Source organism: Spinacia oleracea, chromosome 2 (assembly GCF_020520425.1).
Source record: "Spinacia oleracea cultivar Varoflay chromosome 2, BTI_SOV_V1, whole genome shotgun sequence".
NCBI classification, from domain to species: Eukaryota; Viridiplantae; Streptophyta; class Magnoliopsida; order Caryophyllales; family Amaranthaceae; genus Spinacia; species Spinacia oleracea.
Genome location: NC_079488.1, coordinates 89,318,182 through 89,330,735, shown reverse-complemented (window position 1 = coordinate 89,330,735; position 12,554 = coordinate 89,318,182). Strand labels below are relative to the sequence as shown.

The following is a 12,554-nucleotide window of genomic DNA, read 5'->3' as shown; positions in this document are numbered from 1 at the left end:
TATTGCTAATATAGAAATCTTATGTACAAAATCCTACCAAACAAAATCCAACACCGAACAACAAACAAATAAAAAATCGGAGTAATGAAAATAAATAAGGAAGAATTAGAAAGTGAAAGTGAAAAAAATAAAGTTACCAAATCAACAAGAGCAGCAGCCCTTTCATAAACAGAGCCACGAGTGATTGCATCAGACCTGCGACTGAAGGTGGGCGTGCGATTGCTACTCTCTCCTCTCAAAAATGGTGTTTCCATCGTTCTCGTAGAAATACAGTTAAAAATGGGGATTTGCAATCTTGGAAAATGCAGGAACAAACTACTCCGTAGAAAATTGTCGGTAATGTGAATAATGTGATGGGAATATGGGAGATTTAGATTTAGATTTGGATTTGGACTTGAATGAGTATTTTTAATGTTTGTTGACTCTGTGGTACGAAAATGTCATGTGATGTTAAACTTTACGATAGGAAAGTTGACACCTGGGATGAAAATTCAATTTATTTAAGTTTTTCAAATTTGTCAAAGAGATATTTTATACGGATTTTTTTACAATTTACAAGAAATGACCTTATAAATTCTTTTTGATGAAGTCAGATATTAAAGTAAAAAATATTTGCAAGAGACAACATGTGGCACTTTCCGGCATTGACTTTGATTTTTCGGCCTTTGACCGTTGTCAAATTTAGCTATGTTCACCTTTTCACTCACTTTCCGGCATTGACTTTGGATTTTTGTTTTTTTGTTTTTAGCTTTTATAGCTAGGGATTTTGGAGGAAAAGGGTGAGAAAAGAAAAAAGTGAGACCATGTGCCCTGCACATGATGGTTAACAGCCGAAAAACGGAAGTCAGTGCCAGAAAATGGTATCAGGTTGTCTCTCGCAAAAAAATTAAAATTTAAGGTTTGACTTCACCTAAAAAATTGTATTCCTTATAAGGTACTTTCTCGCAAATTTTGAACTATAAAAAGTCATTTTTAGCAAATTTGCCTTTTTTTGGGGAAAAAGTTCTAAGGTAGTTGTCCAATATGTTGCGCGAAGCTTTTGGATTCGACGGGCCTGTAATGAGCGCAATTTAGAAGGTCCTTTCACAGCTATTTGCTTACTTAGAACGTGAAACGGAAATGGATACGAAAAAACGGGAAATCCTCAAACGGTAGGAGACGGGGACACGAAGTTCAAATAGTCAAAATACACAAGTAAAAGAAATTTAATATTTCCCCCCTTAAAAACAATTATTAATATTTTGTGGTCATATTTTAGTGCTAACTAAATAATTATAATAACTAGAAAACACAACTACACAAGCAGAAAAATCAATTTAGAAGAGTAAAAGATAAAACATCAAAAGTTTGTAAACTACTTGTATGTAACACCCGACAATTCTCTATTTTCTAAAATAACTTTTTAATATAAAACGTAGATAATTATCAAGGCATTATCGCCCATGTGAAAACGTAACGGCTTATTCAGAATTTTGCAGCGGAAAACATAAAACTAACTTTAGGTTTATAAATAATCAATTACAGAATAAATCCCAAAAACCAATCAACGAGAATAAGAAAATGTAAATAGTATGACAAGTTTGAAGTCCAATTTAACAACCCAAGTCACTTAGCAAAACAAAATATATACAAGCTCTCTAATCCCGATCCCAATGATGCATCATCTTCAAACCTGTAGATGGACAATGCTTATTGATCCTTAGAGACTGCTCACCAAAATGGGTCATCACAGGATCAATAAGGCATAGCCATGATCAACACACACAAACAAAGCACGTAATCAGCAAAGCTGAGTACTACATATTAACACAATAATAATCCTAACATGATTCTATTAAACGAACAATCCTAACATGATGCTAATGAAACATAAGTAAGGGCAAACAAAACATATTAATTTGAAGATCACACTTAACTAGACTAGGCTAGACTGGACTAGACTTTTATAACAATAGCATTATTTTAATTGAAATAGTCAATGGACCGAGTTGCTACTAGAAACTTCTTCACTACGGAAGACGAGGTACGGGCGCGACTCCGTAAACCCCAAAGACGTACGATATCGAGGGACTTTTGAATAAAATAGAACCGGTGATCAATCCGGCCCCATAAAAAGCCATAGGCGACCCATGACCCCAACTCCTGATTGTCCGTCACTTTAGACGTGCACAGTCTAAAGCTATTGCTACTCAGTTTCACTTTACATGATTTACAAATTAAACTCTGTTGTGACTCAACAATCATACAAACAACATTTATTCACGACTGTTTTTATCTTGGAATTAAGTAAGTGATCACAAAGGTATCAATCAAGACTCATTCCAATTAAATCCAACCTTTTCTTTAATACTGATCAGCCCCTCTATATGGGTATAAGGTTTCAACTTACTAAACAAGGTCTTCGGGCCTCATAAAGTAGTGAAAAGCTAAAAGGGAACCATGAACAATCGATCTGAATCAATTGAGTTATATGAACATAGCTGAGTTAAATTCACTTACAGACTTAAAATGTTGTAGTTTTAAATGGAAATTATTGGACCTGGCACTTATTTTATTAGACCTACAGACACAAGAAACATCACAGAGATGGTCAATGAACGTGCTCGATGAAATGCCATGAACTAACACAGTAGGTCGGAGCCTGGAAAACCACTTGAAACTGAAACCAGCCATAACTAAAACGTTAACTCTCACCACATACAATACATTGGAAGCGTGGAGATGGCGATGGTGGGATAATGACACCGGCAATGAGGCCTTACTATTGCAGATACGAAGAAACTCTTTGGTGATGGAAGATGATGAGAAGAGAAGAAAACCCCTGACGGAGAATGCAACCTGTTCAACAACAACAAAACACACAGACACAGAACATGACACCACTCCCAGAGGTCGAACAACCAAACGACCACCTAGAAGTCTCAAACCACTGCTCGGAGAGACACTTTCCTTGATGACTCTACCGTGAGAAACCTTGCATTTAAATGCAGGCCCTCTTCTCGCACCTCCTTTAAAGAAAGTAGCAAGAAACTGGAGGACATTGCTTACCCCAAACAAAGCTAGGGAGCCCCCTTCAATAGATCGATTAACAGCGATGACTAACAAAGTCATCACCAACAAACTAACAACGAACACAACAGGAATAACAACCCCGTACGCAGACGAAAATCCCCTCCTCTCAACCAAACCAGAGACAAACTCTTCCATCAAATAACCTCCTAAGGAATACCTAAACCTAACATCCCCAGGAATGGCACAACACTGATTTCCCTCCCCCACATAGGAGAGGTCCAACACCTTGATCAAACACCTTGAGCAAGGTGAAACTTCTTCCTGCAAACCCCAGTAAACCAGCACAACCCCTTGACTCGTCGAAAGCCACAAACCAACAATCCCCCAAGATGAGAAACTAATCCAGATCAACCAAGCCAACACAACACAGTAGAAAAACTACTAACTTGGCAAATTGAACTCAAGCAACCCCAAATCACCAACCAACCCATACACCCAACAGAACCCTCAAAAGGAAATTTATTAACCAGAGGATAAAGAAAGAGACGCATACCTATCAGAACGGACATATATAACAGCCGGAGAAACCCCTTGCAGATTGAACCTTGGCAAAGAGGAAGAAGAGTAGCCACAGAGGCGAATCAGCAAAGCCCACACACCACCCAAGACGGTGGCAGATGAGCACCGAAAGCCGATCAAGCCCAGCAAAATACTCCCAAACACGCCCAACTGACCGCCACCCGAACGATACTGACAGAAGACCCAAATGAACAACCTAACAACCGGCCGCCGCGAAGTTGAGGTGACACTAAGTATGAAAACCTTCGAGAGCACCAATCGGCCAAACAAAGAAACCAAAACTAAATTAAACTAGAAAAACAAACATAAACAACAATCACTCGCCGGCGATGGCGATCTAACGAAGTGAAAACCCCGATCGCCGGCGAGAAAGGGATTTGATGAAAGCAGTTGAGGCGGTGGGTTAGAGAGAAGGTAGAGGAAAAAAAATTAGAGAGAGAAGCGGTTAGCCTGTATTATCAATACCTGATCTTAATTGAACTTATTGGAACCGACACTTATTTTATTTTTAAGGTGAACATAACGCCCCTTAAAAGTACCCGTATTAAATAAGGTTATAAGGTTGTTGACAAGTGTTAGAGAAAGGATTTTGGTTGGAAATTCACTTGTTAATCTGAGGATAACTCCTGAAATCCAAAAACCCTAAAGACTCACTATGCAAGTGAGAAGAACACACGCAGATTTTTCTGAGAGGAAATTGACTGGGCAATTTGTCAGAGAAGTTAAATTGAAAAAGATTAATCTAAAATAAAACATCAGCACAATGGAGAGCCTTGACTTATTCTCCAAACAGTCAAAAGATACATATCAACAGGAAACAAGCAACAAGCAACACAACCAAACTGTATAATTTGGTTTTTTTTAATACTAACATAATCTGTCTTATACGTGTGAAAGTCTTCAAGACATGCCCCCTTTCTATCTTCTTTGACATCAACTTCCCCATGCTAGACTGGGCAATTTGTTAGAAAAGTTGATTTGAAAAGGATTAATCATTCTTCAAACGGGTAAAGATGTCTATCAATAGGAAACGAGCAACACAAGGGAGCCCTCTTGATCACCTAAAGAGATTTTTAGACAAACTCTCAACAGTAGTAAAGAGTAAATAAAGGACAATCTTACATGTAAAAAAAGCAAGACTGTCACAATCCTTCAAGCGGTCTGGGTACAGAAAGACAACGTGCAGCAAGGTCACAAATATACAATGATCTCGGACCTCTAAATCCAAATGCAACAAAATACCGTGCATATCATATTAGTCTTTTATTATAAACATGGATGATGAATGCAACCGCAATGATAATAGATGCAGTTGCACTAGACCGGGATTTACTTTCACAATTACCAGCTTCGTTGAGAACCCCCTAAGGAATGACCATTCAACCTGTCAAGCACAGCATTAAAATCCACAGCTTGCCCACTTTCTTCAAGCCTTTGAATCACACTCACAACATGATCACCCCTGTAACCCATGCTCACCAGCTTATCAATGAGATCATTATAAGGATGATTGCGAACATATTGTTGGGGGGCAGGGCTGCGAATCATAAGACTGTTACTTCCTGGAGGAGGCATGTTGGGAGGTGAAGGATTTGATGGAGGATAACCGCCGTGAGAATAGTTAGTTGATTGAGGAGCGTGATGAGATCGACCTCCTTCACTGTCATATAACATGTATGTCCCTGCAGAAGATGGTGGGTGAGATCCACCAGTTGGATATCCATCACCTGGTTGAGATGGAAAACCACCCTTCATGTGTGGAGGGGAAGGCTGGGGTTGAACAGGTCTACTGGTCCCTCCATACCCATAAGGCATTCCTTCTGGACGATTACTTCCTGCCTGTGACATTCCTGGAAACGGCATCTGCATCGGCATGCTGCTTGATATTGCCTCTTGAGGAGGCTGATTGGTAGATTGATTAGGCATGTACGGGGGATAGATACTTGACTGAGGAGTTAGAGCTCTGATCTGATTCTGTGATTGCATTGGTGGTTGCTGGGATGATTGCATTGGTGGTTGCTGGGATGGTTGTACTTGTACTGGTGGTTGCTGGGGCATTTGCATAGGTTGGGAAACTTGTTGGGGCCACTGCTGATACTGAGAAAATTGTTGGGCCTGTGGAGTCTGATTCACTTGAGTTTGTGATGGTTGGGAAGCTTGTGGTGCTAACTGAGGCACTCGATACTGAGCATCAGCTGTAACATATGAAGGATGTGATTGTGCTTGAGGGTTTGGTAACTGATTAGAAGGCAAGTAATAAGGGTGCAGCTGGCTATGACTTTGTGCTGATGGTTGTGTAGGTGCAACAGATTGCTGTTGTGCAGCGGGGTGAGAGGGTTGTTGGGCAATTTGATTAGGCAAGGCCAGAGCCAATTGGGTGCTAGGAGTATCTGATATATCATCATTCTTTGACTCAGATGCAGAACCAGTAGATCTTTCATCTTGAGCTCCAGACGAGGTTTCTTTCTGTGCAAGCTGAAGCTTGGCAAGTTCTTTTTGAGTTTCAGCTAATTCTTGCTTGTCCCTAAGAATCTGAACAGATCTGTGGACCTACAATTAGATGAAAAGAAAAGGATTTAAGCACAAAACTAAGAAACGATGAGACATAAGAGGCAAAAGGTTAAAAGACCAAGGTTTAATGAGCATCTTGCAAACAAGAGCGCGCACACACACATGCCACACACAAAAACCATACCTATTTAGGTACATCAAGATGTAACATCGACTTAAGCAATGTACAAAAATGGAAATAACCATCTCCACACTAGAAAAAGTATACTCCCTTCGTTTCTTTCTAATTGTTCCATATTTGATTTTTTCACTGTTTCGTGTATTACTCGACTATATTTTTTCTACTAATACTTCCTCCATTTGTTTGTAATTGCACCATTTGGTAAAAGCAAAAGATGTAAGAAAGGGAGTAAAGGGTGGAAATACGAAAATGGCCATTTGACTACAAACAAAAGACAGAAAAAGTGGGGTAACAACGGAGGGAAAAAATGCGTACAAGGGTACAATGGGTATTTGGTGTGAACAAAATCAAAAAGCATGTAGAACATTAAGGCATACCATAAATGGAAATGATACAATTAATATGCAACTTCCAAATTAGGTAAACGATACAATTATAATTTATAAACAGAGGAAGTGTATAAAATAAATGTAACTAAGTAATACTTCCTCCGTTTAGAAATAGTTGCACCACTTTGACTTTCACGTTCGCCAATGCAATGCACAATTTTGACTGATAATATCTTTAATTATTTATTAGTAAAATATTTTTATATATATACATTTTGAAAGTAGACATTGCCACAATCAAACAACTTTTTTATATGAGAATATTTATTTTTTATGTATGTGTAAAAAGAGAGTAAAAGTTAATATATGAATAATGTACAAAGTCAAAATGGTGCAACTATTTCTAAACGAAAGAAGTATATAACTTTAAATCATGTTCACATTTTAACCAAAACAAATGTTGTTCACATTAAGCTCTATTCTGTTTGTTCACCTTATGTTCATAGATAAGATAATATAAGATAAAAGAAGGGTCAATAGGTTCAGATAAAATAAAATAACATAAGATAAGTTCAGATAAGAAAATACTTCGTATAAGATAAGATAAGGGTCAATAAGTTCAAAGGACACATTTTTTATAACTTCCAATAAGGGTCAATAAGATAATATAAAACAAGATAAGAGGTAATAATGTTGCGTTCTATTCACCTGATTTTCACTTATGTTTCCACTTATCTTATCTGAACTTTCAAAATATATTTTTAGTTATAAATTATACTTGGCCAACCTTTATTTTTCCTGAAATAAGTGGAAATAGGGTGGACAAAACAAAGCCTGATAAGATAACTTTAGGGCCAATAAGATAAGATAACACAAGTGAAATTCAGGTAAGCAACAGAATTTCAGCAATCAAAACCCCAAATTTATTAAGAAGCATTTGTCCAAGGAGAACAAGTAGAACTAGCAGTCTAGCACCAATCCTAACAAAACACTGCAGAACCCACTCCCCCAACATGACAATCCTACTTTATATTTTTGTCTGTGAACATTGAGCATCTCAGTGTATTTACTTGAGAAAGTCCATTTACAACAAACTGTGATGCCTATGCTATGCCTATATGTTACTAAAGCTGGAGCCAGGACTTTTTTTGTTCATCTAGTCATGATACATGGCCGAAAGCGGAAAATATAGATATCTTAAGATCAAAAAAGTTTTGCCAACGTAAGTGCATGAGGCACAAGACTTTGGCCCAACTAAACACTAAACTCCATCAAAAAGTGACCTCCATAAGTAAATGCCAAGAGGGTAATCTTTGCACCATAATATTAGTTCCTTAATGCTTTAGTAGATGTTCGATGAATTAAGACACGTGGTTGGCAGACCAAGGCAACTCAGCTAGACACCTAAAAGATCAAATGAAAGTATCTTACTTCTTGGAGATGTTTCTCCAGAAATTTCAACTTTGAATCTGCTTCCCCATGATCACGGACTAAGTCAGAACGCATTTCCCCAATTGACTTGTCAAGGTTGTAGCAATACAATTCTAACTGAGAGAGCCGGGAACTAATTCCCTCCAGGAAACGCATGAGATTGTCAGCATGCTTTTTCATGGTCCTTTCAACTACTGAAATCATTTCTTGATTCAAGGATTCCTCTGGCTGACTGTAAGCATTAGTTGCTGGGAACACCGACGACCTTGAAATTCTGTTTTTCTGAAAATCCTGCTAAAAAAGGGAAAAAACCGCTTATCATCAAGGACAACTAATATTGCTCCTTATTAACCTAACAAGAAAAAGGGTGTTGACAAAATCAAATCAACAATAAGCTACACTTATTACACTACTGCACATAAGTTACATTGAACATTATTGCAGCAAATGAAAAATTACAACTGACACAAATTATAGTATAGATCAGCTCCTCATAACCCAACTACATCCGTCTTTTCTCTTTCTTTTTTTTGGCCGATGAGGAAAGCCTGGGGGAAGAGTGTAAAACATTAAGGTGTTTCATTTTACACACTGCAAGCATGAAAAAAGGTGACATCTATAGCTTTGAGATTTCCATACAAAGAGATTATGGTACTTGTCATTTGTCAAACAAAAGAAGAAGAAAAAAAACCACTGCCAGCGCCGCCACTACGACCAATGGTTTTGTTCACAGGTCTAGATATGTGAAGCTTTACCAGGCCGGCCAAAACAAAATGAGGGCCATGTGCTAATATTAAAAAATGCCCCCTAAGCAAAACTAATGCACCATTATTTTTAAAAATCTGCAAAACTAACAGTGTAAAAACAGTAAAATTATGTGGAGGCCTCACTCACTTCTCCTCTGACTTGGAAAGGTAAAAAAAGAAGAGAGAGAATTTGCTTATGTGGACTTCACTTTTTAGGCTTTTACTTTCACCTATTCACGTGTGTTGCTTGTGTGGTTTTTTTTCATATATATATAACTACAGTAAGATTTTCAGCAATTTTGGGCCCTTATTAATATGAGGCCCTGTTCTGTGTCCCACTTTGGAACGGTTCAGGGCCGGGCCTGCTTTACCCCCTACACTCAAATACACAAAGACTGAGAGAACGACAGTTTCAAGATAGCAAAGCATAGCCTTAGCTTAGGTTACTTTCACCTGATGGAAAGAAACAAAGAAATAATATCAATTTTCATTTTAACAATAATAAATCCAGAAGCAATATGCATCACCAAAAAGTATATCATAAACAGAAATTTAACCCATCAAGCATGGAAACCAACACTGTGATGATTGCTTAACTTGGTCAATTTAATAATGTTTCAGTTAATTCATCTTGATCATAGAAGCAAAGCACCATTATCTCCTATGAAACTCTTCATTAGATCATAGGGGCTCAAAAGGAGGAAAATGTTGCTAAAGAAGAGCCCTATTAGACGAGTTATCAAAATTGACAACAATTTTCATTTTTCATAACTCTTATCAAAGGGGTATTTCCCCTCTTTAAAGGCAAGTATATTCATTAATAAATGAAAAAATACTTTTTAAGAGTCTCACCATTGGATGTCACCTTTGGATGTTTGAGTCTCAAAAGGGGTTTGAAAAATAAGGATTCACTCTTGTAGAAAAAAATAATTGTGAAAGGTTTATGAGCCCAAGTAAAGGATCACCCATAGTGATACGCTTATACTACAAATTAATCACTTTCCATGAGTAATTTATCCGTTTACTATTCACAAAGGAGCAGTATATTGAATCCCGCAAAACTACAAAACAGACTAAGCTATTATCTTAGTCAAACCAACAAAGCGCAAATCAGCGAACTAATAGAACCGGGTACAACCGGGTAACAGAGAAAAGCCTACAAAAACACTACACCAAACACATCCTCTCAATACCCTCAAATTCTAACCTTTTAGCCCAAATCAGAATTCCCTCTAATACTGACTTGTCTTTTATCTGTTGCAACTTTAAAGGAATTGAAAACAAAGTATATCAGATTGCCAATCTCAAAGTTTATGGCTTTATAACCAGATTCCTAATATCTTCACGCACACCAACCATTATATTCTAATTCGACCACAAATCAACGAATTAATACATGAAGAAAACCTCAACACAACTTTTCAAATAAATCGTAATCATAAATCGCCACAATAAACTTTGCAACACAAATTTCATACAATAGAGTCAACAAATTTCTAGATTATTATCGGATCAAAAGCTAATACACCAACTAAAAACTGGATAACTAACCCTAACAAAAACTCAAAATACCCGTAAATATCAAAAGCTAAACAAATACCTTGCTAGAATTAGTTCCAAGAGATGGATCAGAGTGACTTCCATTTGAAGGTTCCTGATTAGCAGCATAATCTTCGTAAGAACACAATATATCATCGGAAGCAAAATCGAACCCTTTCGAGCCCGAGCTAGGTCGACCAGAAGATCCAGACGCCATTAAAACACAGAAGAGCTAATTGAAGGGAAAAAACAGGATGAATTAAAAAAAAAAGAGAAGAAAAAAACGATAGGTTAGGTTTTTTTATTTTGCAGATAAGGCGGAAAGGAAAAGTTGGGGAAGGAGATCGATTACTTCAGCTTGAGAGCTCGAGAAGATGCTTTTTAAAACGTTTTAAAAATAATTCGACACGGGTTTTTTTAATGGGATTAGGAGTGAGAAAGATGTGGAGGTTGGCCGGTTGGGTTAAAAGATTGATTAAGGCTACCTTATTTAAGAAACAAACTTAATTCAGATTGCATCAGATTGAATAAAAAATAACATCAGAAAAAATAAGATCAGATCAAATTGTTATTATTATTAGGAAAATTTGTACTTAATAATTCAACATTTGCCCGATTTTCTTTAAAAGCCTACCTATGCGATATTTTTAAGTAATTCAACCTTTATGACCCGACTACTATTATTAAGTCTGGATGACCGGTTACCTGCTACAAAGTCAAGGAAAATTTGTAATTATTAATCCAACATTTGCCCGATTTTCTTTAATTAAGTCTACCTGTGCGATATTTCTAAATAATTCAACCTTTATGACCCAACTACTATTATTAAGCCCGGATGACCGGTTACCTGTTACAAAGTCAACGTTAAAAATGTTGACAAGCTAGAGTTGGTTTCCATGCTAAAATATTGGACACGTCATCATCACTTGCCACTTAAACAAGGGTTTCATTTTTTTTTCAAAAAATCCTTAACCCTTCTCTTCTCTGTACCGTGTTTCAATTCCTCTCTCCTCCATTACTGCTACTTCAACCACAATTGTACTGGTTCATGACATCATCAACGATTTCTTGTGGAAATAGGTGACTTCATCCACGCGCATTCAAATTTCGTCTCCAAAATCGTACAATTGAAGGTGAACTTACGAACCTTAGCGTTTTTGTTCCTGTTTTGGTAAATTTTGAATTTCGGGCTTCCTTGATGGTCAGTTCGTAAAAACCCGAGCTGTTACAATAATATAGTTTTTTTTATGTTTTGGGATGTTGGTTATTGTGGTCTTGTTGAAAATTTAGAAAGAAAAAAAAAACTTGAATTTGAAGAAGATCCAGATCCAACAGGCAATTGCTTTACCCCAGCCATAGCGATTGCTGATTATTTTTGATGAACTTCGAATGGAGAGGTATGAGGGATCGACAATGATGGAGAAGAGGTAGAAGAGAAATAATGGAGAGGAGTTCAGAGATGAAGCAGAAAATCGCAAAGGAGAGAGGAACGAAAATTAAAATAGCAATTAAAGAAAATAAGGGGAAAAAATTATAATTGTTATATGCCACGTAAGGGTGAATACCGCCTATAGCAGGTTAGTAACTTGTTAGGCTTAATAATAGTAGTTGGGTCATAAAGGTTGGATTATTTAGAAATATCGTATAGGTCGTAGGCTTAATTAAAGAAAATCGGGCAAATTAAGGTTGGATTAATAATTACAAATTTTCCTTATTATTATTATTATTATTGTTATTATTATTATAATAATAATAAATTAAATGCTAACAAAGTCAAATATTTTACAAAAAGTTAGTGGGAATCGTCTGCCCTAACACAAAACATAGGAATCTCAAGGCGATAACACAAAACACACCTGAATTGTCTTGGGTGAATCGTCTTCCTTAACCCCTCAATTGGGAGTGCTCTCAAGAAATCTAAGGAGTGTGTCGCTCGGTTACTAATGAGTATAGCCTTTTCCCTAGGACTCGGGTTGTGCTGTGCCATCATCTTCTTCTCTACCATATCAAAGTACACTGTAGCCAACTTTTTCATAAACGGGGGGGCTGGTACCACACGGCAGAGATCGAGAGGATCAAAATTACACAAATCCCGAAAACTATTTAAAGCTAAATCACAAGCAAGGCCCAAAACAGAGTCACCACCATGCCCAAGCAGTCTGTTCTGGAAACCAAGAGACTGGAGAGGCAAGGCAACAAACGCATATACAGAAGAATCCTGCGCGG

The 12,554-nt window shown here is 37.3% G+C and overlaps 2 protein-coding genes across 3 annotated transcripts in view; both read right to left on the bottom strand.

Moving 5' to 3' along the window:
* LOC110790246 (two pore calcium channel protein 1A) overlaps window positions 1-423 on the bottom strand; it is a 48,047-nt gene extending 47,624 nt beyond the window's left edge. Inside the window, exon 1 of the mRNA XM_021995033.2 lies at window positions 138-423. Within this exon, the coding sequence (XP_021850725.2) occupies window positions 138-254 (117 nt within the window). The 5' untranslated portion in view covers window positions 255-423. The remainder of the gene's footprint in view (window positions 1-137) is intronic.
* Window positions 424-4,686: 4,263 nt separating this feature from the next.
* LOC110790247 (uncharacterized) lies at window positions 4,687-10,784 on the bottom strand. Of its 2 annotated transcripts, none has more exons than XM_021995035.2 (3): window positions 10,390-10,784; window positions 8,044-8,337; window positions 4,687-6,141 (listed from the first exon to the last, which is right to left on the bottom strand). In XM_021995035.2, the coding sequence occupies exons 1-3, from the start codon at window positions 10,543-10,545 to the stop codon at window positions 4,933-4,935; spliced, it is 1,659 nt and encodes a 552-aa protein (XP_021850727.2). In that variant the 5' UTR covers window positions 10,546-10,784; the 3' UTR covers window positions 4,687-4,932. The 2 variants fall into 2 exon arrangements, with proteins under 2 accessions (XP_021850727.2, XP_021850728.2); XM_021995036.2 differs by having other exon boundaries at window positions 8,044-8,334; window positions 10,390-10,736.
* Between the last annotated feature and the right edge of the window lie 1,770 nt (window positions 10,785-12,554).

Coding starts and splice junctions, on each gene's coding strand:
- LOC110790247 (XM_021995035.2), bottom strand. CDS start 10,545: ATGGCGTCTGGATCTTCTGGTCGACCTAGCTCGGGCTCGAAAGGGTTC. Junction 8,338..10,389: donor TTGGAACTAATTCTAGCAAG/GTATTTGTTTAG, acceptor TCCCTTTTTTAG/CAGGATTTTCAGAAAAACAG. Junction 6,142..8,043: donor TGGAGAAACATCTCCAAGAA/GTAAGATACTTT, acceptor ATCTAATTGTAG/GTCCACAGATCTGTTCAGAT.